The sequence below is a fragment of the Colossoma macropomum genome, unplaced genomic scaffold, assembly GCF_904425465.1.
Source record: "Colossoma macropomum unplaced genomic scaffold, Colossoma_macropomum, whole genome shotgun sequence".
Taxonomy (NCBI): domain Eukaryota; kingdom Metazoa; phylum Chordata; class Actinopteri; order Characiformes; family Serrasalmidae; genus Colossoma; species Colossoma macropomum.
In genome coordinates, this window is record NW_023494806.1 from 7236425 (window position 1) to 7261211 (window position 24787).

Below are 24787 nucleotides of genomic sequence, written 5' to 3' on the forward strand. Positions count from 1 at the left end.
GGTTTATGGTAGTTGGCAGGCATGTGTTATGTGTTTGTGTGCGTGTCTACGTGCGAACGCACCTATGTGTATGTGTGAGATAGACCAGGTGCTCATTTGGCTCCTGTTTCTGAGCTGCCCATTCTCGCAATGCCTCTTAAAAAAAAAATGTGGTGGGAAGCAGCTCAGCTGCTCGAAATCCAATCCGCTGAAATGGCTCTCAGAGCGAACAGGACCATGGAGAGCGAGAAAAGACACGACCTGTCACTTCAATGTGCCGTAACTGCTCACATATTTGTTTCTGGTTCCTGTGCAAATCTCAGCCGTTTGAGACCATGCTCGAGGCAGATGATCGCAATGGCACTCGGCTGATTAGCTGCCATGGCCTAGGCTTTCAACACATTTTCACAAGTCAGTGATAGCCACCAAGGCTAAATTTTAATGCTGGTATGAGTGACACATAAGAAGGACTGCTGCCAGTATCAGCAGTGCCAAACCTATCCAGCAGGGATGCCAACTACTTGGCTCAAGCTTCTGTATGTATATACACAGAGAAACCTGACATTGGATATGTTTGAAGAAGCCTTGTGTGCTCACCACGGATATTGCCCTATCCATGCAAACATCCACAAATGTGTTCTTTCAGAGCTGCTGTTGAGAAGCTGGACACGTTTTAGAGAAAGTTGGTAAAAATCCCAATCAAACTAATGAAATATTGTAGCACAAAGCCAATAATTTCCTCTACATCTGCTATTCATTTTGAATGATATTTAATTTGTATATGTGTGAAAGGTCACATTTCTACATATTCAAATTGTGATACATTGAAATTTAATAGACTCAAATGGCAAATATAAGTATAAAAGTTTGAACATTCACTAGAATTGGATTTTTGACAATATAAAGAAATGCAATGTATTGCTATTTAATACATTTTCCATTTAAATAATGTAAATGTAAACAAAATAAAGTCATATGACTGATCACATCTTTCTTTTTTTGCACAACAATAGCTACAAAACATGAGAGAAGGCAGCAGGTACCAGTTTACTGAAAAAGAAATGGACATAAACCATTATCTTATCTAAGAAAACAAATCATAATGGTGATATTAGACAATAAACTAGCGGTCACCAACCCTGGCCCTGGAAATCTGCCTTCCTGCAGAGCCTAGTTTCAATCACAATCTGCCACACCTGCTTCAGCTAAATTACCCTCTTCATAAGTCTTTCATTGGATGGATCAGATGCATCAGTCTTAGGCAAGCGGGGGCAACATATTGGATGCAGATTGGAGCTCTACAGGAAAGCAGATTTCCAGGAGGGGGTTGGTGACCACTGCAATAAACAGACATAAGATGCCTGCAGCTGATTAACGTACAGTTCCTGAGCTATTGGGCCAGATTTAGCATGACATAAAGAACAAATAGTATCTCAGTAACATACTTGCTCATTTCTAAAGAAGGATTTCTGGCCTGTTTTACTGTTGGCATGATATATGGCATTACCACACCTTTGCCTCATTTGCATGTGTCATAAATGATTCATAACAGAACACCATGCTGCAAAAAAAAACACCTGAACTAGTCTGGCAGAAAAATTCTCAGTGAGAAGTCAATTGTGGACTGAACGGCCTTTTTTATAATTTTCTTAAATATGGTTGGTCGCATACATAAATAATCAAAAATTGTCAAAAAATATGCATATAAATCCCCTCAGTCGATTAACCAAGATATTTAAAAAGCAATTTTTGATCCGTTTGTACTGAGTGTCATGGAAAACAGTGCATCTGCAGTTGTAGAAGTACATGAGGAGGAAAGTAGCTTGATTGAGAAGGATTTCAGATTGCATTAATACAAATAATCAAAATTTAAATGCAACATTTTAAATTCTTTTCTTTTTGTATGTTTGTATGTTTTTGTTTTGTTTTGTTTTTTGACAGTAATTTTTTTGCACTAATATTTTGCTCATTTGTTTATTTTTTTTTAATTTTCTATCATCAAAAAAAATTATTTTCTTAGAATTTATAGCTTTGAATCTGAAATTCTGTATTCTGTCTCTGTGCTCTTACAATGTAAAACACAGCCATAAAATGAAACAAAATAACAATGAGAAGTGGCTCAACATTATAGTTTTCTCTGTAGACTTGCTTCATATTTTTCAGAAGTGTTTTCACGAACGACATATTCTCTTGTGTAAAGTTGATGGACTTTTTTTTTTGGTCATGTAATCAAGTTAGCATGCAAGTAAATGTTGTTTTCAATCTGATAGCTTCAATTAGCTACAAAAACATTGTACAGTTGTACTGGAAACACATTATGAAATGAATGTAGCATAAAAAAAAAAAAACACTATAATGATCCAATACGAATAATTTTCAGTATTTTTGCCAATGTTTTGCAAAGCATTGCAACTGTAGAATATGGATAGATTGATTGACTGGAGAACATATTTATGTACATATATACATATATAGTTACCTGAGGTGGCCTGTGAAGCTGAACTGAACTGGTTTGCTGAGTATTTTTTATTTTTTTTCTCCTGCCTTTTGCTGGCTCAAGTGGATTTTGTGTGCCGACAGTAGAAAAGAGCTGGCAGGGGGCACAACTAGATCTCGGTGTGGCTGATTGTTGAAATAATTGCATTTTCTACTGGCCAGAACAGACAAGTAAACACAAATTGAAACTTTGAGGCGACAGTGATTTTTTTTTTTTCACTGTAGTCACAAAATTAATGGCCTCGTCATAAAACATGAAAAGGCTGTCACTGTCGGTTCACAGCGAATAAAAACACCATGTAAGTCTTATACTGCGAGTAACCGGAATGGGTTTCTGGCCTTTTATTCAATCACAAAAGGTTTTTTTAGGTGTCCAGCCAGCTTTGTCGGTCAAAGAATGGGCTGTGATTTGCCCTTTGAGCCCTGTTATGCACTATGGAATAACTTGGTTAGAAATCACAGTTATTTAACAGTGGAATTTATACAAAGCTGTCTCATGTAACAAAAGTTAGCCTCATGAATAGTCTAAATTTTGATTAACGCTAATTGTTCATTATGTTTGTGGCATTTACATTGAATTGTGATTTACTTGTATCTCATTTAGATAGTATAAACTGCATGTGATTTTAAGAAATTCATGGTAACTTTTTTTTAAAAGAAGGACAAGACATCATTCATTCTTTGTTGATGTAACTTTCTATTACAGATGGCACTCACCCAAAACCAGGTATCAGTATCAGGCCAATCTCAGCAGAAAATGCTAAAACGGATATTGGAGGGACAAAAGAATGAATCTGATCCAATCCTGTAACAAATCCTGCCTGAAATAGCACACATGTTGTCAGCTGTGTAGGTCTTCCTGTGTGGTAGTGTGGTAGAGTGTTTGAGTAGTTTGAGCACAGTAGCCTTTTAATGATCATCTTATGTGAAGTGCTTCATTTAAAAAATAGCTTATTGTAAAGCCGTTTTGGATGGAAAACATATTGGACCACACATACATACATACATCATCTAAACCGCTTATCCTTTTGGGTCACGGTGGGGTGCTGGAGCCTATCCCAGCTGTCATTGGGCGGAAGGCAGGATACACCGTGGACAGGTCGCCAATCCATCACAGGGCAGACAGACACACACACACGCACACCTAGGGGCAATTTAGCATGTCCAATTGGCCACTGTTTTTGGACTGTGGGAGGAAACCGGAGTACCCGGAGGAAACCCACGCGGACACGGGGAGAACATACAAATATACAAAAAACATACACACAGAAATGACCCCGGTCGCCCGGCTGGGAATCGAACACAGGCCATTCTTGCTGTGAGGCGACAGCACTACCCACTGCACCACTGTGCTGCCCATACTGGACCAGTATTGGTCAATATTTAAGGCTTCATTATCGGTATCAGAAAAGAACAAAATGGTATTTTACCATCTCTACCTACTGTTCATCAATTTATCATGAAATTGTCACACATAAAAATGATGATAGCATATTTCAAATGGTGCAAGGCTGAAAAACTTGAAGTTACGTATTCATATAACAGTAATGAAGCAAAAATGCATTTTTTCATAGCAACTGTGAGGTTGCTGTGACTGTATCACACAACTTTAAAGCTATTGATTTGAGGTTAATTGTATTTATTTTGTATACATTTGAAATTTCACACTGCTATGACAGATTGTGTGTAGCTGTTTTGTCATGTAATTGAACATTAGCATATGGGCAAATTTGCCGTTGTCATTTCCAATCTGCCTAGTTTTAGCTACAACAACATAGTCCAGCTCAGTAGCGTAGCATTTTAAACTAGACATTTAGCAATGGGCCTGTTTTCAACTGGCATTAACACATATCTCAGGTGATCCAATCATCACGCTAAGCACAAGTGTAAACAGTGTGAAATATATCTTTAGATGGACAATATAAAAGATTATCTAATCAGAGACTTGCTCATGATTTTGCCATGACAGCAGAGACAAAGCTGCTGCGAAAGCTTGGCCTTAGTAATCCATGTGGACTGAGCATCTCTAACAGTCCATACATGTACGTAAACAAGGACTACACTGTTAGAAATAAAGGTACTGTGCAGGTATATTTCTTGTTCATCAATGTACAAACAATGTAAATGTTCCCTCAAAAGTACAACAGTGGTTTTAAGATCCAAATGTGCACCTTAAATAAGTTTTTTTTTCCAGGTGAAAAGTATGTATTTGTACCATTTTATAAGCTAATGTTTTAGAACAGAGCAATAAAATAAAAAGCCTGGAGACGAGACGGGGTGTGTGGAGTCAACTTAGAAAATATCTTTCTCATTTCAATTGATTATGGTACCATTATGTTCCCAGACTAAAGGTACTGAGATGTACCCTTGAGGGTACCACCCCAGTGACAAGAGGGGAACTGCCCCAGTGACAGTTGCCTATGCATCTCACTGTCCACTTATAATCAGATCACTTGAAATGGATATTAATTTTAGGAATTAACAATGATTCTACAGTTTGCTTCTGACATTGAATGGCATTTTTCCAATATTCTGTAAGGTGTGTTCACAACAAGGCTAGGTTAGGTCATTTTTAGGTCAGTTGGTCTGATCTTAGTGAAGTTGGTAGACTAGTATGAAGGGTCGTGGTGAGGCTTTGAGAGAGGTGTTGAGCTCAGAACGATTGTTTTGCTTCACGCTGAGAGAATTTCCATGTGTTTCCACTCCATGTGGACAAAGTGTGTCATCCGATGTTGGAAAATCCATAACACTGCAGCAATGCCAGCTTTTCAGGGCCTGATCTATATTCCAGCCTGACCTCCTCTGTCCTCAAACACATTCCTCGCTCCCTCCTCCCTCATAGCGACCTGGGAGATTACAGATTTCATTATAATGGATATTCTGGCAAGGGGACACTGTGGTCACATTTAATTTGGCATGTCGTGATATCTATACAAGATAATCAGCACCTACACTGGCCACTACTGTCAATCGCACACACACACACACCTGGGGGAGGCTGAGGAAGAGTGTCTGGAGTGTACTCACGGCTCCTGAATTATAATGATGCTCTAAACAATGTTCCCTTCTTTTCCAGAGGTGGGTGGAAGAGCTCATACTGCACTCATACTCAAGTAAAATCACTTTATTACCTCTATTGTCTGCTTAAAATAATCATCTGTACCATATTGTTATTAAAAGGACCTGCACTGAATTGATAAGATTTGAGTCTGCACATCATTTCCATATTAATAAAATATACACCGATCAGGCATAATATTATGACCACCTCCTTGTCTCTACGCTCGTTGTCCATTTTATCAGCTCCACTTACTATATAGGTGCACATTGTCATTCTACAATTACAGACTGTAGTCCATCTGTTTCTCTGCATACTTTGTTAGCCCCCTTTCACCCTGTTCTTCAGTGGTCAGGACCCCACATGGACCCTCACAGAGCAGGTACTATTTGGGTGGTGGATCATTCTCAGCACTGCAGTAACACTGATGTGGTAATGGGGCGTTAGTGTGTGTTGTGCTGGTCTGAGTGGATCAGACAAAGCAGTGCTGCTGGAGATTTTAAACACCTCAATGTCACTGCTGGACTGAGAATAGTCCACCAACCAAAAATATCCAGCCAACAGTGTCCTGTGGGCAGCGTCCTGTGACCACTGATGAAGGACTAGAGGATGACCAACACAAACTGTGCAGCAGAGCTGTCGTCTCTTACTTTACATCTACAAGGTGGACTGACGTGTATCTGAGTATCTAATAAAGTGGACAGTGAGTGAATACAGTGTTTACAAAGTCCAGCGGAACTGCTGTGTCTGATCCACTCAGACCAGCACAACACACACTAACATACCACCACCACATCAGTGTTACTGTAGTGCTGAGAATGATCCACCACCCAACTAGCACCAGCTCTGTGAGGGTCCATGTGGGGTCCTGACCACTGAAGAACAGGGTAAAAGGGGGCTAACAAAGTATGCAGAGAAACAGATGGACTACAGTCTGTAATTGTAGAACTACAAAGTACACCTATATAGTAAGTGGAGCTGATAAAATGGACAATGAGCATAGAAACAAGGAGGTGGTCATAATGTTATGTCTGATTGGTGTATTACACCTTCATATTTATTGCCAAAAGTAGGTAAACTGGTGGACAGAATTGTGTTGTCATATATTTTATTTGTGTGAAAATATTGTACACGTTTGAATCAAATCATTTCATTGCATTACTGTTTCAATGAATCACTGGATAGATATTCACATCACTGTGTAATATATTGCAAATAACAGTGGATTACATGTCTTATCAGACCCTGACCATCTGCACATTCATATTTCATCTCTTTTGGCTCTTTTTATATAGTTTTTCATTACATGTTATTTATTTTATTCACCTTTAGCTAATATGTAATGTTTCCTGCTTAATATTTGTTAATAGTCTTGTGTACTGATCTTTTTAATATGTTATGTGTGCATTGTGTACATATTTGGAGAATTAAAACTGATTCTGATTCTTATTCTGGAACTGAGTCTGAGCCTAGAACAGATTCTGGCCCTAGTGATTATGATTCTGGAACTTTTTTCTGATTTTGGAACTGATTGATTCTAGAACTGATTGTAATTTTGGAAGAAATTCTTATTCTGAAACTGATTCTGATCCTGGAACTCATTCAGATTGTGATTCTAGAACTGATTCTGATTCTGGAACTGATTCTGATCCTAGAGATTGTGATTCTGGAACTTTTTCTGAGTTTGGAATTGATACCGATTCTAGAACTGATTGTATTTTGGAACTGATTCTTATTCTGAAATTGATTCTAATCCTAGAGGTTATGATTCTGGAACCTATTCTGATTCTAGAACTGATACCGATTCTAGAACTGATTGTATTTTTGAACTGATTTTTATTCTGAAACTGATTCTGAACCTGGAGATTGTGATTCTGGAACTTTTTTTTCTGATTCTGGAACTGATTGTGATTCTGATTCTGGTTTTCCAATTTTGGAACTAATTCTGATTCTGATTCGTGAACTAACTGTGGTTCTGCTTTTCAAACAGACTCTGACTCAAATTCTGGAACTGATTCTGATTCTTAATTTAATTCTGAATCTGTTTCTGATTCTGAGATTAAAGTAGAGGAAAAATAGCCTAGCAAAAAAAACAACTATCAGGTCCAAAACTGCAGTGGAACATCCAACATCTTTCAGCCTGGCACTGAAGTTTGGTGCTGTTCTTCTCTTTCTGTTGGTCTAAATAAAATTGGAAAGTTAGAGGTGTGAGGAAGAGCAAGTGCTGAACCAGCCGAACACAATGAAACTAAACACAAAAAAGGGGATTAGGAACTGAATGTGAGGGACTAAAATGAGACTGAGTAAAATGTTGAGTATGTCCTTTATGAATACACTAGAGAATGTCTGACTTATGTAATACTTCAGCGTATTTGAAATAGTACTTAAAATTTGGCCGTCTCTCTTGTGGATTTGAAAGCTCAGCGCTGGTTTCATGTAACCTGTTTTGACCCCACTGGCACTTGGTGCAACATCGGGCACTGTTCACTTCCTCTCCCTGCTGCTGCTGCAGATGTAAATATAATCTTCTAATTGGTGAGAAATTCAGTGATGTTTTCCTACACAGTAATTATCCAGCACAGTGTGTATGTATGTGTGTGTTCAGGAGGTGGATGGAGGAGTAAAACATGCAATCTAGCATTCAGCACGTTTTCATGTCACATCCTTGGCTTAATGATACGCTGTAATTTGGTTCCTTTTGATCTAATCATACTCCTTTCTCTCTCTCTCTCTCTCTCTCTCTCTCTCTCTCTCTCTCTCTCTCTCTCTCTATCTATCTATCTATCTATCTATCTATCCATCTTTCTATCTTTCTCTTCCTCCCAGTCTCCTTTCATCTCTCTGTCAGGAGCATAAACTATTTATCTAGTTGCAGTGATGAAATCTTTACACTGAATGGCTTAGAAATAGCTTCGCTGAAGCGTCTCCCCTGACTGCCTCTGCGGATACAGGCCTGCTCTCTATAGTCGCTTGCAGCACTTCCATTCCCACTTTATTGTGCGGATTGATTCAAGTTGCGAATGCCACAGCAACCTGCACTAGGCATTCACTAGAGTATGTGCATGGCTACATTAGAGCTTGTCGTGTTCATCTGAACTTGACATGACCCAGCTATACGAACTGGGTTCGGTCAGGTTTGACTGTCAATTCTCAAATATTTGCAAAGAAATGATAAAGATCATCCTTAAAAAAACAAGATGGTGTTATTCTTAACACACAGCACATTCTAAAAAGCATTTCAAGTTTATGTTTTAAAGCAGAAACAGTCAAACGTCTTGAGCAGAACCCGATAAATCTGTTCAGCGAATCAGCACACAGTGTTCTGGTCAGGTGATGCAACACTAATGTGAACTGTTTTGGGCAGAATCTCAAATGGCTCCCTTCCTCCTACAAAGTGCAGTACATAGGTCTTAAAATAATGGCTACTGCATCTAAACAGTGCACAGTGTGTCTAACAGAAAGCCACTTTAGATTCAGCCACGTGTGCACAATTCATACTGGAGATGAAGCAATATTAAGGTGTAAAAGCCAAAATCTCATAACACACATAGTGCAGTACATAGAGAGCAGGGAGCCATTTGAGATTCAGCCTTAGTATTGCTTGTTTTGTGTTAAAGAATGTTAAATATTGCAATAAAAAAAAAAAAATAAAAAACTTGTATTCATTAAATCACCATGAAATGACCATTGGAGTTATCTGCTTTTGCCTATAAACAAAAGTATTGATTGATGAGAATTCATTAAAATGGCATCTGTTTTTGCAAATGAACTCTTCATTTCTCTGACTCGAGTCAGGTTCAGATTTCATGACTAGGTGTCTCACAGCTTGTCTTCTACCTATAGCAGGCATGCATCTGCCCTGCTTTAATTTTCTTCAACACTACTTTTGTTGCTTTAAACTGTTTCTAGTCTTGCATGCTGGAGTCACTAGTTGGAGAAGTCTACAAGGCCACATAGGAAAAAGGCTATAAGCAGCCTTGCAGCATCTTTCTTCAACAACCCATGTGTAAATGTGAAAAAAAAAAGTCAGTGAAGCATTTAAGGTCGGGTTTTTACCTGACTTGCATTATAAATTTGATGCTGTGGATTGGGCTGAGCTCAGATTGTTGTTAGGCTATGTTTGGGTTCAGAATTTGAAGCCCCAGGAGTTCCACCCAGTAGCATATCAAGGATCCACTGGGCCCAGTCTGGGCTGAAACACTCTTTATAACTTCTGCATGAATGGGTGGGGCTAAACGGCTGAATAGGACCCTGAATCCAGTTTCTGCTTCTGTATTTTATCAACACTGATGGTTAACTGCACTATTCACTACTAGTGTTGCAATGTCGTGTAATGACTGAAGTACACCAAGTTACTGTAGCTAGCCATGAGTCATGGGTGTGAAATTACATAAGAATTCCTAAAAGGGGCCATTAAACCCATTCAACGTTAGGAAATCCAGTTGCCATGCCCACCCAGCCCCCCAAGTGCTATGAGCCTCAGTGCAACTCCTCTGTCTGCACTGCGCACTGTATCCATGTGTCTTTATGTACAGTGTATGAAATATCATCCACACACAAGATCTCATCGAGCTCCTTCATGAACGTTATTGCTGTAATAATTCATCACTTGCTGTCGTATAGGTGAAACCCAGTCTTTCAGACACTGTCAAATAATATCCGACGTGTTTACCACCTTCAGAATGACCCTTCCTCTATACGACATATCAATTCTTTCCAGGCCACCCAGTGACAGTGCAAATAGCTTTTTCTGCTATCAGGCCTTTACTGCTCAATTCAATTCAAACCGAGGCTTACAGGATGCAATATTTTTGTCATCTAAATATAATACACACTTCTCTCAAGTCAATTTTTTTCCTCTTCCACTGGGTAATTATTTACATCAAATGGGACGACCATTCATTTGTTCTTTCAAAACAATCCACACTGCAATTAAGCGACCGGCTCCCTGTATAGGTCTTTCTTTCACATATGGATAAGTAAACAAGTACAAGAATAGTTCAAATTTGGTACAATTATAATAAATGGAAAAAGTTTATGAAGTATAATAAAAAAATATAGCATTGTGTTGCAGTGTGGTAACTCTATCTCCATGAAAAGAGATGGAACACAGAAACAGATTGGAAATATCATTAATATGCTTTCCTACCCCCAATTAAAAGGACAGCTACACTTGTTTTGCCCTGCAATTGACAAAATATTGTCCTTCACAATGATCAGATGCTAAACAATATAAATAATAAAGAGTGATTGCAATCAATGCAGATACAGAGTGCTTTCATAATCTCTGTTCTTTTGTGACATCTGCTTTTGATTTTCCATTCTTTGAAGACAAATGTAGACAACAGACAAAGTCTCAATAAAAATGTGCAGTCAATGCTAATCTGATATCACATTTGACAGTGACTCTTGTTTGTTCCCATGTGCTGCTGATCAATAAGTGCTGTTTATTATCTCCACAGGGTCAACTTCACCACAGCCCATGGCTTTAAATGAGTCAAAAAGTCACCTTGGATAGCCAAACAACAAATAGCCTAAGACTTGGTGCTTGGGTTGAATTGCTTAGGCACTGTCTGCAGTTTCCTTGACGTTTCTAGAATGTTGTTATAGTCATATAACATATTTGTTTGTATTTTTGGTAACTAACAACAGAGCAGACTTAAAAATAAAGGTGGCCTTTGAATTTACTTGATTCAAATGTATCAATTTGTTCCAAATGGATGAAATTTATTTCAGTAACACAATTACTGACATTCATTTTACTTTTATCAAGAACTATATTCATAAAATATAGTCATGTGTAACTGCGGTAAACATATGAATCAAGTCATTTCAAATCAACACTTTAATTGGGTTCTTAGAAGGAATGCCATACAGCCATCTTAGGTTTCCTAAATTATCTTAGTGGATGGTTTCTATAAGGATCTCTACTTTAAATGACTTTTGGGGGTGTAAAAAAAACCCTTTAAATGTTTCAAGAACCTCCACATAATGTTCTATACCAATTCCTACAAAAATTCACCAATATTTTGTTCAAGGCAAGAACCATTTTGGAAACTTCTATTTTTTAAAAGTGTAGTTTCTTTTGAAAGAACTTTCAAAATGGTTCTTTGTTAAGTTAAAGTCAACTTAAAATCAAAAGAAATTTGGTACATTTTTAGTTTATATTCTGGTGTTATTATGCATAACTCATCATACCATTTAAGGACAAATTTCTTCTTTTTCTGTAATCTTTGGCTGAAGTGTAGTGACTTTTCCTCACCTCTAAAATACTTTTTAGAATTTTGATTCATTACCATGCACCAGTGGGTGGGAACAAATAATGCTAACCAATAATATCATGTTTTAGCTCCTCTCCCACCTCCCTTGTTAAGAAAAAATGCCAAGATAGCTTAAGAGACCCTCCCTGATACCATGTGTAATATATAAATATGTCACAGTACAGAAGCCAATTGCCTAATAATTTCCCATTCATGTTGACCTTAATCAACAACCACCGTTATGCTTGCCCTTGTTATTAACTGATGCTTTTAGGAGTTATTTTCTTTTATAACCTGTTCTATTTATTGTTTATTGTCATGTGTATCGCCTTCTTTACTACAGCTTTCATAGAAAATACATGTTTAATGGAGAACACCCTGATAGAACACATGAAATAAAATAAAATAAAAATAAAATTAGAATAGAGAATTAGAAAAAGAAGAAACACCACAGTGTGACGCCTGCATCTTAACCACGTCTGAGCTACATCTGAGTTCAGACCTGCTGCCTTTTAAACTTTAATAGAGCTCATTTCTCTAAGTGATAGTGGAAGAGAAGCACTAATGGTTCTGTGGTATTACTATTAGAAACGCTATGCGAAAGAACGAGAGCACAACCACATGGGAGAAGAGGAGAAAGAAGGAAAGACAGATTGAGAACAAAAGATGAATGAAGAGATGAAGAGTGAGCAATGAAGAGAGGAATAAAAAGACAAGGAGGAGACACTGACTTATTGTGCCGACAAAGGCTCCAGTCATGCACCTAATTTAAGGTCCTCCTCTGCACTGTCTAATTAACTATTTACCACGCCATCCATCATCCGCCGTATTCAGGCATGATCAGCCTTCCTGATGCACCGTGTTCCTCTACACAACCCAGAGCCTGGAGTGTCAGCAAAGAAAGTCTATATTTTCGCTTTGTTGTACTATTAAAATGTAACTACATGTTTTATTACATAGTAGTTACCAGGTATTACATTTACATGTGATATACATTCTGTATTGACATATTCGAGTCCCTTTCTTTTGTCAGAAAATGATACAAAAATGGCAAAAATATAACAGATGGGTTCCCCTTGTGCAAAACAAGACTATAAACACAACAATAAATTGTCACCAATTTCAAATCAACATATAAAGCCAAATGTTTAGTATCTGCACTGGCAGTATTTCTTTACTTGTCACAATAAACTTCAAAACATATCCCATCAATTTACACCCCGTTTTTATCACCAGTGATAACTACAACTTCTGAGAGTTAAGTGATAAAAGTTTCATAGTGGAACACAGCCCACTGTTTGGCTCCAAAATGACTGTTAGCCATAGCATTCATGTCCATGTGCCGTGACTGGAGAGAGAGAGAGCCTGAACAAACATCAATTAGCTTCTAAGGGAACAAAGCCTGACCACTGGAGCCTGAACGAGTGGGAAGGATCCAACCATTAGCTTAAAGATTTATGTGAAGTGGATTTTCAAAGCCAGACCCTTCCCACAGCACTGTGTAGATGGAGTTAGCATTGGCCAGCAACCTATCCTTAATGGACTGTTTTACCCAGTGTCCCTCGTCAGTGTAAAGGCCAGAGCACAGTGACCCATCAAAAAACCAGACATTCTAATGCTGACAGTTGCTTCAGAATGATAGAAAACAAAGTAATGAACCAAATCAACTAGTGTCAAAGAAGGAGAACACTCTAGAACAGCATGAAAGAGGCAGAGCCTTCTCGAACATTATGAGAACTTTCTAGAATTGTGTGAATGGAGAACATTCTAGAACAGTGGCAACACAATTCAACAGAAACTCAGATCAACTTCTGTCCTGTTCCACTTTTTACATTGCAATGAGACTGGGGCAGAACCTTCTAGAACAAATAGGAAAGAGAACATTTTAGAACAGTATGAATGGGGGGAGAAAGATCTAGAACAGTTTGAATGGGTGAGATAGCCTTCTAGAACAGAGTGAATGGGGAGAATCTAGAACAGTTTGAATGGCGAGAACGTTCTAGAACAGCGTGAATAAGAGATAACACTCTAGAACATTGTGAATGGGGAGAAAATTCTAAAACAGAATGAAAACTTTCTAGAGTCTCTCAATAATCACACACAGGTACAGTCCAATTCAATGTTTCACATGGATCAGCATGTGACATAAGAGCTTGGTGTGCACTATTCTGTTTTCTATCACTGTATAGAAGAAGCTCCATGCTGCCTTTATTGTTGGATGTACTATATCCAGGGTCGGCAACATGCGGCTCTTTTACTGCCCTGTTGCGGCTCCACGGCAGAATTAGATTTTTAGGTAAAAATAAAATAATCCTCCTTTGCAGTAAAATAAAGCTCTCCTGATTTTTCTAACACAGTTTTAACAATAAATGGTCATAAATGTAAGAGTTAATATATAACTGCTAATTCACCCTTTAACCCTGAAGATTGGTGCACAGAGTATTGGTCACATAGCAACGCAGATATATCTTATAAAAACCTCAGTAGCTAATGAAAAGGCAAAGAGAAATATTTAAGACAAACCGATAATTTGGAGAGAAAAGGACTTATTTGCATTTATAAGCACTCGGCTGGTTTCCTGATATGTTTAATCTGCAACAAAAAAAACTGTCAAACACAAAAAAGTCACAAAGTTGGAGTCAGCTGCTCATTTGCTAGTTTCTTGTTCAAATTGTTCTGTTCCACCTTAAATGGTGCAGCGTTTATATTGTACATTCATTTAAGGTGGAACAGGAAAATTCGAACAAGGAGTTGGCGAATGAGAAGCTGACTAAAATATCGAATGACAAGAGACATTTAACAAGAAACTGTTCTACTTTTGAGTGGAGGTTTCCTGCCAGAGATGTGAGAAATGCGGCTATAGCTGAGCTAAAGTTTAAAGCTGTGCAAAGTAAGTCTGTATTTTCGTTTCTATTATAATTTTTTTTTTAGCCAAAACTAGCACATTAGTGCTTACTGAGACATATTTACCACCAAGATGGTAAAATGTTACTTCACTAAAATGGGCATAAAATGTTGCAGCTCCCAAGGTGGTTCGACTTTTGTTTAAGGGACAAAATGGCTATTCTTAACATTTGATTTTTTTTTATTTATTTATTTATTTTTATTATTATTATTGTTATTATTAACCCCTTAAGAAGCCATGGGCCCACTGGCAGGCCCAAAGTTTTATAAAACACTTCTATAAGGATAAGGATATAGCCCCATGAGGTTGCATTGAAGTCCCTGTAGCTACTGAATAATTTGATAAACCTTGAATTTTAAGGCACTAATTTCATCAGAGTAACAATAAAAAGCAACTGAAATGTGATGTATATTACTATTATTATGTTTACTTGCTTTGGAATGGTAAAAATCATATAGGATGATGTGCTTTACATAACAAAATAAATGAGATAACAGTACAGAGAAATCACATCATTTATATAAAATAAGAATAGAATAAAATGCAGAAATAGCTGTTTTTTTTTTTTTTGCTTTGGCAAGAGTTAATACATACTGTACTGTGACCAATCCAATGCAAACATTTCTTCGGAACGCTTTTACGTTTTTATCAGGGTTATTAGCTTTCCTACTAGGGTTTTGAAAGTTTTTCAGTTCAGAGATCACACTAGAAATTGTTGACCGTAGAGAGTTACTTCAGTGTCCCGTCCTCATGAAATTCTGTAAACATGCGTTTCTCTGATGAATGACTTGCCCTCTGCTCACCCTTAGCGGATTAACGCCCAGTTTGGGATGGGCCGGGTGGTTTTAAAGGACGCAGCTAAATCCTCTGATGTTGTGTAAGACTTTCAACTACACTTTTGAATCTATTGATGCTCAGCGTTAAGATGAAGTTCTCTCTCTTTTTTTTTTTTGTTCTTGTTTTGTGAAGGGGGTTAAAGCGTTTAATTTTCCTTTGCAGTGTTTACTCTGTGTCATCCTTCCGCACAGCGAAATACCATCTGATGAAAAGGTTTATGCAACACAACATGCGTGGATGCTGCATGATCTTTTGCTATTTTTATTCGATGCAAACAAATGCAGTTTAGTTCCGTGTTACAGCTATTTGTCCCACTAAACAGCATGTATTCCCAAGATTCTCACCTTATTGGCTTACAAAACAGCATATTTTCCATTTTTTTGCATGTTTCTTTTATAACTAAAAGTAAAGCATGACACAAAAATAAGTCAGGTCACACTGTGAGAGCCAAAGCCTCATTAACTTTTAAAAGCCTTAAGAAGAGCACTCTACAGCTTTAGTTGCTCGATTTGACTGATCCGAAGCTGAACTCTCCTCTTTTTGAGGCTGTTTTAAAGCACTATCTTGGATATATCTTGCTGGCATGTTTATTATATGGCTCTGTTTTGTTGTTCTTGGCCTTCCAACATGTTTCTGCATCTATCTTATCTCTATCTTCACATGGGCTGTCAGTCAGCAGCCTCGGAGGGAGCTCTCGCTGATACCAGAAGAGGAACACACACCGTCTGCTGTGTTCGCTACTTTATTTCTCTGATAACAAGCCTGCGGTTTCTTTTTGAGGGCAGCCATTTTGTTTCTTAATCTCCACAGTCTCTGAATCAACACTTTCCTGTCAGCACCCCCCCCACCCCCCCCCCACCCCCCCCGCAATCCATCAGCACAGCTTCACCAGAAGATCATCATCTCACTGAGAATTGTGGCCGGTAATTAGAAGCTTACAGAGAACTTGTTAAACATCTGAAAGCCCAGTGGCCCTGTTTTCACGACTCCAGAATAAGCCTAATCTCGGTCAAAGCCACAACGTCATTGATGAAGCTTTTGCAAATGACTTTTACTCTACTACTGGCTTTACTGTGTATTCGGAAATGTGGCCTTGTAGCATTAATTCCCAAAATCTCAAAGCTTATTTTTTGCAATCACATTCATAATGACATTTTCTGTAGATAGAAATCCAACTATGAATCAAATCGATCCCACTTTATATTACACATCTACAGCAATTATGTAAGACACCTCCATTGCCAGCCAAGCACAATGGGCACAGTGCACTTTGAGGCTGGTATATGCATTTCATTTTTTTCTGCTTTCTTTTTTTTTGATTACACACTAAGACAGTTCTGAGTGCTTCAGGACAATGAACACATTGTAGCATATTCTAAAGAAGCACAGATGGCGGAGGTGACTGTAACTCTATGTGCAACCATTACCTGCGAAACTGCCAATAACCAGAAACTGCTGCAGTGTAAATATACAGGTACATGTGTATTTACAATCTAAGCAGCCAGTTGTCTTGAAGTTGGAATCATTGCCATTGTGATAAAACCATAATCCATTATTAGATTCATTTTATATATTTTGATTGGAGTGATGGCATAGGTAAGAATATTTGATAAAGACATTTAATAACCGTGATGTACAGTACTGTGAAAAAGTCTTAAGCAGCCAAGAAAATCATTTAAAACTCATTACCTTGGCAGAAACTGTGTTTTTCCCAATCCATTGTGATTTGATATATGTGAGTGTGTTAGTTTAACCACTTCCAAAGCTCTCCTTGAGAAAATCCAAATGTTTAAAGTTTTCATCCAGTACTCAGTTTATCTAATCAGTCCTTCATTAAATTAAAACAAATCAAATCACATGTATTGTCACATCACATTTACACAGGTGCGAAGGTGAGTGAGGTGAAGGTGGTGTGTAGCCCCCTCGTAGTACTTAGATATGCAAAAATATATGCATATCACTGTTGTTGGAAAAAACCTCGTATCTCCAAAATGGCAGCTTTACAAGAGAAGGAAAAGAACCTTCTTTACTTTGAATGTATGTATATATATATATATATATATATATATAGATGGAGGATATACAAGATGTCAAACAGGTGATGGAATCAAACAAATCCATGCAATAACTGGAGTAAGGAACCAAATTTGTGTTTTTCTAACCAGCATATTAATAACTTACTAAAACCAAAACAATCTTGTTACATTTGACTACATTTATATAAATTTATATTTATTCTAATGTTATAAAGTGTTTTCACAGGTAAAAACACATTTACTGAAACAAGTATTGTTTTGAACAATATTCTCAGATTTTTGCAGACTTTTACACAGTATTGTATCATCATAGCTTCAACAGACGATCATCTTCTCACTGACAATTGTGGCTTGTCATTAGAAGCTTATGGAGAACTTATCATATATCTAAAAGCCCTACGGTCCTGTTTCCAATACAAGCCTAATCTCAGCCAAAGCTGCAATATCACTGACAAAGCTGTTGCAAATAACTTTTACTCTACTGGCTTTACATATAGCAAGTATTGTATGTATATAATATATAATTATTCTACCTAAGAAAAATCTTAACATGACTAAAAAGACAAAGAGATTTGCCCTTATTGTCAAAGTTGCACTAAAAAATCTCAGATTTAACGATGTATGAATTACTATGTGTCTTATTCATGAAACTGTCACATGACATGGAAACAAGCAGAGATTTGAGCATGAATAGTGAATCAGCTTCAGTGCGTGAAATCAAGCACCAGCCTAGCAGCACCTCATTTACATATAATTTACATGAAGCTCACCCTAATTCATGCAAATAATTCAATAGAGAGCCAATAAAAACAATAGTATTTAGTATCAATCAATGAGCTAATAGCTGTTCTCAGAAGCAGAGTTTTGAGATACTGCAGTGAATGCACTGCTCTCCCTGGTGAACAAACTTTTTAGTGTTAAACTTATGATGACTGGAAAGGATTAAATTTCATATTTGTGTAGAGTTATTATTGTCCTAAAGTGTTATATTCAAATGCTGTATTATTGCAGTGCATTAGAGGCTTCTGCACTAGTAGTGTCTTGTATTGTTTATTTTATGGACATCCTACCAAACATGAATTTGGTTATATAGAATGAGGCCATTGTTCCAATGTGTAAATTATGCACTATGTATATTTTTAGTACAGTATGTAATTTCATGAAGCTTCTCCAAATAGAGCAGATGTAGATCTACAGTGGTTACATATTGGCCTATTAAATGTTTACATACAATAACATAACAATGTATAAGTACATATTTGTTTGTTATAGACACTAAAATGAAACCACCACATCTTAAATATCCCACTAACTGGGATATTTAACTGAAATATTCTTAGATACAGGAAAGTATCAGCATAAAAATACAGAAAAGAATTAAAATCTTTATCAAAATAGTCTACCAGTGGGGAAACCCATTAGTAATGGCAAATAAATGCCTATTTGATGTACTTAAAGCAGATTAGTCAGGACAAGATGCTTATCTTATCTAGTGCTGTAAGCAGACACTCTACATTCATTCTGACAGCAATAATATCAAACGACATATACTATAGGCTGAATCTAAACATGGATATGAAAGCATTTGGTATTTTATGAGCAAAATGAGCAAACTCCAGCATCATTTGATTCACACCTGCAGTAACAGATGAGACCATCTCCCCAATGACTCATTCTCACACACACATACACACTAAAAATGAGGTTATTATTGACTCAGTGTGAGCATTCACTCTCTCCCTGACATGCATTCATATTATCCCCATAATTTGAATAGTAAATAATGATGAATGTATTCCTGTCCTCTTCTACAGCAGCAGCTATGACAATGACTCATAGTTTTTAGCGTTGGTCTTGTCGTCTCAACGTTAATTGGCGTGAGTCTGACTTGTCAGTTATGTTTGTCAAGGTGGGTTGAGTGGGCTGGGCTGAAAAAAGGCTTGTTAGGGAAAGGGAACGGGAGGATAGAAGAAAAAATAAAACATGCAATAAAGTGTATGACTGTAACTGTTATACATGTGAAGTGCAGTCTTTGTTATGTGGGAATTAAGGTTGTCAAATGATTTAATTAACTGATGGCATCGCTTTATGTGGTTAATCATGATTAATGGCATTTTTTTATTTGCTTAAATTTGACTCCAAAAGAAGCAGTGCAGTAGTGCAGTGTATTGCATCATGGATGCAGGCGTCACATAAACTTGAACTTAAAAATCACATGATGTCCACATAGAGCGAAAGGTTTTCCACTGCCATCACTGATGTCCAGTGAGAGCAACAGTGGCTGCATGTTCAACTGAGTTTTTATATCATTTCATCAGTGTCCACAGAAAAAGATGCATCTCCATTTTTGTCCTTTTACATGTCTACATCCTTTGATATATCATTTGAACACAACAGTTGTCTTTTACACTGTACACATTCCATGATGACTGGACCAATAGAAACTCTCCAAATTAACTTGAAATATATTCTTTTTTTACACTGACTTACATCAAAATTGATACAGATCATATATATAGTGAATGGTGGAGCTGGAGCTAATTAATTGTGATAACATGATATTAACAAACACATTAATGCATATTAATGAGTTAATTTTGGCACCCCTAGTGGAGGTATAAGAAAACTGGACACTAAGTATCAGCATATTATTTAATATAAGAATATAATATTTAATAATATAAAATGTAATCACCAAATCCAAAACAGAATAGATTGTATTGAAATACAAATAATAAAATATCAGAGCTTTAATTAACTATTAGATATTTAATGAACTCAAACATTTAAAGCAGTCAGGTTACTTACTTTTCAAGCAAAAAAAAAAAGCCTAGATGTGGACTGACATATAGGCCATTACCCATATCTGAAATTATTTTAATAAAAGGTAGAAATTGTGGCTAAATCCTCCTAGATTAATATTACAGTGAACATAAGTAAACATTCTGCAATAAATACAGTGGGGTCGAAAAGTTTGAGACCACACTGAAAACCTGGGATTGTTTTAACAACAGAAAGTTTTCAAATTTAGTATTTAGCAATAAAGATTTAGTATTAAACTAGAAAAGAATGCAAAATAGATGTATTTTTCTCTACTGCTTTCAGACCTTTGGACCTCACTGTACATAATCAAATATTGTGTGCTCATTGTCTTTTTTTAACCAATTATCTTTAGATACTGATGTAATTCAGAGATCATTGTGCATCTGTGAAAACCATTTTGAAAGTATACACTCCACTTTAAATGATGGTATCTAAAAGATCAAATCAGAGCAAATGTCTTCAGTGTCTTAAATACATGAAGAAGCCAGTATGAATTCTTGATCATAATAACTCTGGGAAAACCCATCAGTAACCAGCATGAACTCAAATCAACGCAGCACTGAGAGACCCAGTATAATGACAGATAAACACATCTGCTGTCAGTGGGTCAGACTGAAGGATGCTTATTATGAGAAACTCTAGGAGATGAAAGTACGAGAGAAATTCAGACACACTTACAGTAACTGAACTGGCCTGTCGCCAATCAACACTTTCACACACCAACCTCCAACTCTATAGCTCTCAAAACACACATCAGCACAGAGCAGGAAAACAGCCATCTCCTGCAGGGGGAACCGGAGTCTTCCACCATTTTCCCTTTCTGTATCATTCTCTGTCTCTCTCTCACTCCCTCCCTCTCTCTCTCTCTCTCTCTCTGTCTCTCTCTCTCAACCATTTTCACTATCTCTATCACTTTCTCTCTCCTGTTCTCTCTTTCTCTTCTCTCTCTCAACCATTTTCACTATCTCTATCATTCTTTCTCTCTTTCTCTCTCTCTCTCTCATGTCTCACTCACTCTTTCTCTCTTGACCACTATTTCTGTATCATTATCTCTCTCTTTCTCCTCTCTCTCTCTCTCGCTCTCAATTTGCTCTGGCTCTCGCTCTAATCCACCACTCTTTCTTTCTTGACAGCTTTCTTCTTTCTCTGTTTCTTTCTCTCTCTCCCTCTCTCTCTCTCTCTCTCTCTCTCTCTCTCTCTCTCTCTCTCTCTCTTGACCACTGTCTGCTTTCCTGTCACTACCATCTCTCTCTCATCCACTGTGTCTGTATCATTCTCCCTCTCTTTTTTTCTCTCTCCATCTCTCCCATCTCTCTCAATCTTTCTTGATTGCTGTAATTTCTCTCTCTCTCTCTCTCTCTCTCTCTCTCTCTCTCTCTCTCTCTCTCTCTCTCTCTCTGTGTGACAGTCAGTGCTTTTCCAGTTAAATGAAGTTGAGACTTGCTCTGAGAAGAGCAGCGGACACCCCACAGCTTCAAGCGGTCAGTAGTGTTTTTCCATCTGCTACTTTTACCAACATCCTCCTTCTTTGTGCAAGTTTTTTTTTTCCTTTACCTGAGAGGCAGGCGCATTGGAGCTGATAGCGCATGTGCTGTCTGCACAAATTCATTCAGCAGCCCCTGGGGTTTTGCGCATGTACTGACCAACTCAGCTTTACGAATGACAAGTGAAAGAGCACTGTGTTGGTGTGAAGGGGTATCCAAAAGGCCATGTGCAAAAATCCACGGGTGAGAATGGAGGGCTGTAACCTTTTCCTCACTGAGGAGACAGGCTGGGGCTGGGGCTGCTGCAGCTGCTGCGTTATACAAGCTCTGGGTGGAGTAATCGTGCTTTTTTTTTTTCTCTCTTGATTGAATCTTTTATTAAGCTTGAAGCTGCTTATGAATACAGATACTGGCACATTCTGATTGCAGAGCTGAGCACAGAATATACAGAAACACTGTTACCTTAATAACGTTATCTGTTCACTTAAAAACACTAGAGGGGTTCTCCTCCTTCCTTTTTTGTCCCTTTATTCTGGATTGAATCTTCTCCAAAGCTTTTAGGAGTTCAAAGCCAACGAAACAGAGAAATGAGTGAGGTTTGCTTGCAGAGCTGAGCAAGAAATATGCAACAGAAACACTGCAGTCTAGGTTAACATTGACCTGGTAATGTTATCTCTATTCACTTGACCAACACAGGAGGGGTACTCTCCCTTACTTTTCCTCCTTTTTTGTCATTTGAATCTTTTCCTGAGCTTTTCAGAAGCTCAAAGCTTCCAGCAAACAAACCCAGAGATATTAGTGCATTTTTAGCAGAGCTGAGCAAGAAATATGCAGCAGCAACACTGCAATCCAGGTTAACATCATCCTGATAATGATATCTGTTCACTTGAAAACACTGGAAAGACACTTTCCATCATTTTTTTCCTCCTTTTCTTCTTTTTGGTTTATTCTATTACTAAGCTTTTCGCATGCGCAAAGCTGCAAGCAAGTAAACATACATAAACATATCAGCTAGTTCAGATTCTGATTCTGCAGAGCTGGAAAAAGTCTTAACACTTCTCTAATAATGTTATTTATCCTCTCTAAAACACAATTGTTTAAGACACTGAAGATTAGATGTTACAGCTTTGTGCAGTGCCGAGCCAATGTCTGGTAGAATGGAAAAAATGACCCACTGTTCTTGGACAGCGCTTCAGTAGAATAAGAGATGAAAATGGACGGGGTGCCAAGTTTCACGTCTCACTCCGACTGCTGGAACTTAATGTTACGGGAGCGTGCGTCCACCCACCTAGTCTGTTTTTTAGCCCATACGACACCCTGCAGTTTACCAAAGGCATTTCAGACTAACTGAAATATATTAATTCCTTAACCCAATAGTGACCAACTGTTCCTTCCTGCAGAGTCTATAATGCATACGACTGAGGGATCAGCAATAGGATTGGTCACCACCGCCTTTCCCACTCGTCCAGACCTCCATCTGTTCCCTTGAGCCTCAGCCTAGCCGTGGTCACACATCCTTTCGTGATCTCACGGTCCATTATGAGGTGCAAAGAAGAGTTTTCTTTTTTTCTTTCTTTCTTTTTTCTCCCAGGAATATCAACCACCAGAACAAGGGAGAGCAGCCCTGCCTGCTACCATTGTGCTGAGCCAAAGAAGAAGTATTTATTTTTATTTATTTTTTATTTATTTATTTCCCCCACCTGGGTGTACCAAGCCACAGAGCGCTGAGTACAAACACCTTGAACAAGCGAAGCTCCCAGACTGTGCTAGAGCAGGTGGGAGTGGAACACTGAAGCCAAGCAAAGCTCCAGACGAAGCTGCAAGCTTTTATTCAGATCCATAATGCTTAGCTCTGTCATTACGGCTCATAGAGGGGCAGAAACCCACTAACTCAACCAATAAGTCAATCAGTCAATCAATCAGTCATTCAACCAACCTACCAATCAATCAATTAGTCCTTCAACCAACCAACCAATCAACCAACCAGTCAACCAATCAGTCATTCAACCAACTAATCCATCAATCATTCAACCAGCCACCCATTAAAATGATGAACCTTTGAAAAATGTAAAAATGCTTTTCTTACTTACCTTCCACAATAAAAGTCTTCATGATTTATTAATAAATCCCTTTAAATGAGTAAAATCCCAGCTAAAAGCCTCCGCGCGTGAGCAGACGGCAGATCTCTCGCTCGGTCTTCGCGGCGTTGGATTAACAATTGCAAAACCAAACCAAAAGAGAATCCTGAGCGCGATTAAGCGCGCGCCATCCCGTCCGTCCGTCCGTCCCGTCCCAGCTTCACGCCGTGCAGGCGCGGGACGGAGAAGAGCGGCGCGTCCCGTAAAGCTCCAGTCTAACACTCATCTGTACACACCATCCACAGCCAGGAGAGACAGGCAGAGAGAGGGAGAGGGAGAGAGGGATGAAGAGAAGGAGAGAAGCGCTGGAGTCCGACGGGATGAGCACGAGGCGCTGAGGAGAAGAAACGCACAGCGCGAGACGGAGGAAGAAGACACGGGATCCAAAGAGAGAGCGAGAGAGGGAGAAAGAGAGAGAAAGATCCGGCAGCAGTACTCCAGCAGCACGCGCGATGTTCTGGAGAGAGCGCGCGCGCGAGGACGGAAAGGGGAGAGCGAGCGAGAGAGATAGAGAGAGAGCGAGACAGACAGAGAGACCGAGAGACAGGGAGAGGGAGAGAGAGAGATGGATAAGGAGGGCGAGAGAGAGAGAGAGAGAGAGAGAGAGAGAGAGAGAGAGAGTTAAAGAGACAGGAAGGAGAGACAGGTGGAGAAAGTGAAAGATGAATAGATGGATAAAGAGAGAGAGAGAGAGAGAGAGAGAGAGAGAGAGAGAGAGAGAGAGACGAATGAAGATGCTGTTTTATTGATGAGCAGCGCTGCTGAATGTTT

The 24787-nt window shown here is 38.4% G+C and overlaps 1 protein-coding gene across 1 annotated transcript in view; it reads right to left on the reverse strand.

Annotated features, from left to right (window-relative positions):
• Window positions 1-24530, reverse strand: part of rtn4r (reticulon 4 receptor) — a 104555-nt gene extending 80025 nt beyond the window's left edge. Inside the window, exon 1 of the mRNA XM_036598792.1 lies at window positions 23969-24530. Coding sequence (XP_036454685.1) covers window positions 23969-23990 — 22 coding nt within the window. The 5' untranslated portion in view covers window positions 23991-24530. The remainder of the gene's footprint in view (window positions 1-23968) is intronic.
• Window positions 24531-24787: the final 257 nt, after the last annotated feature.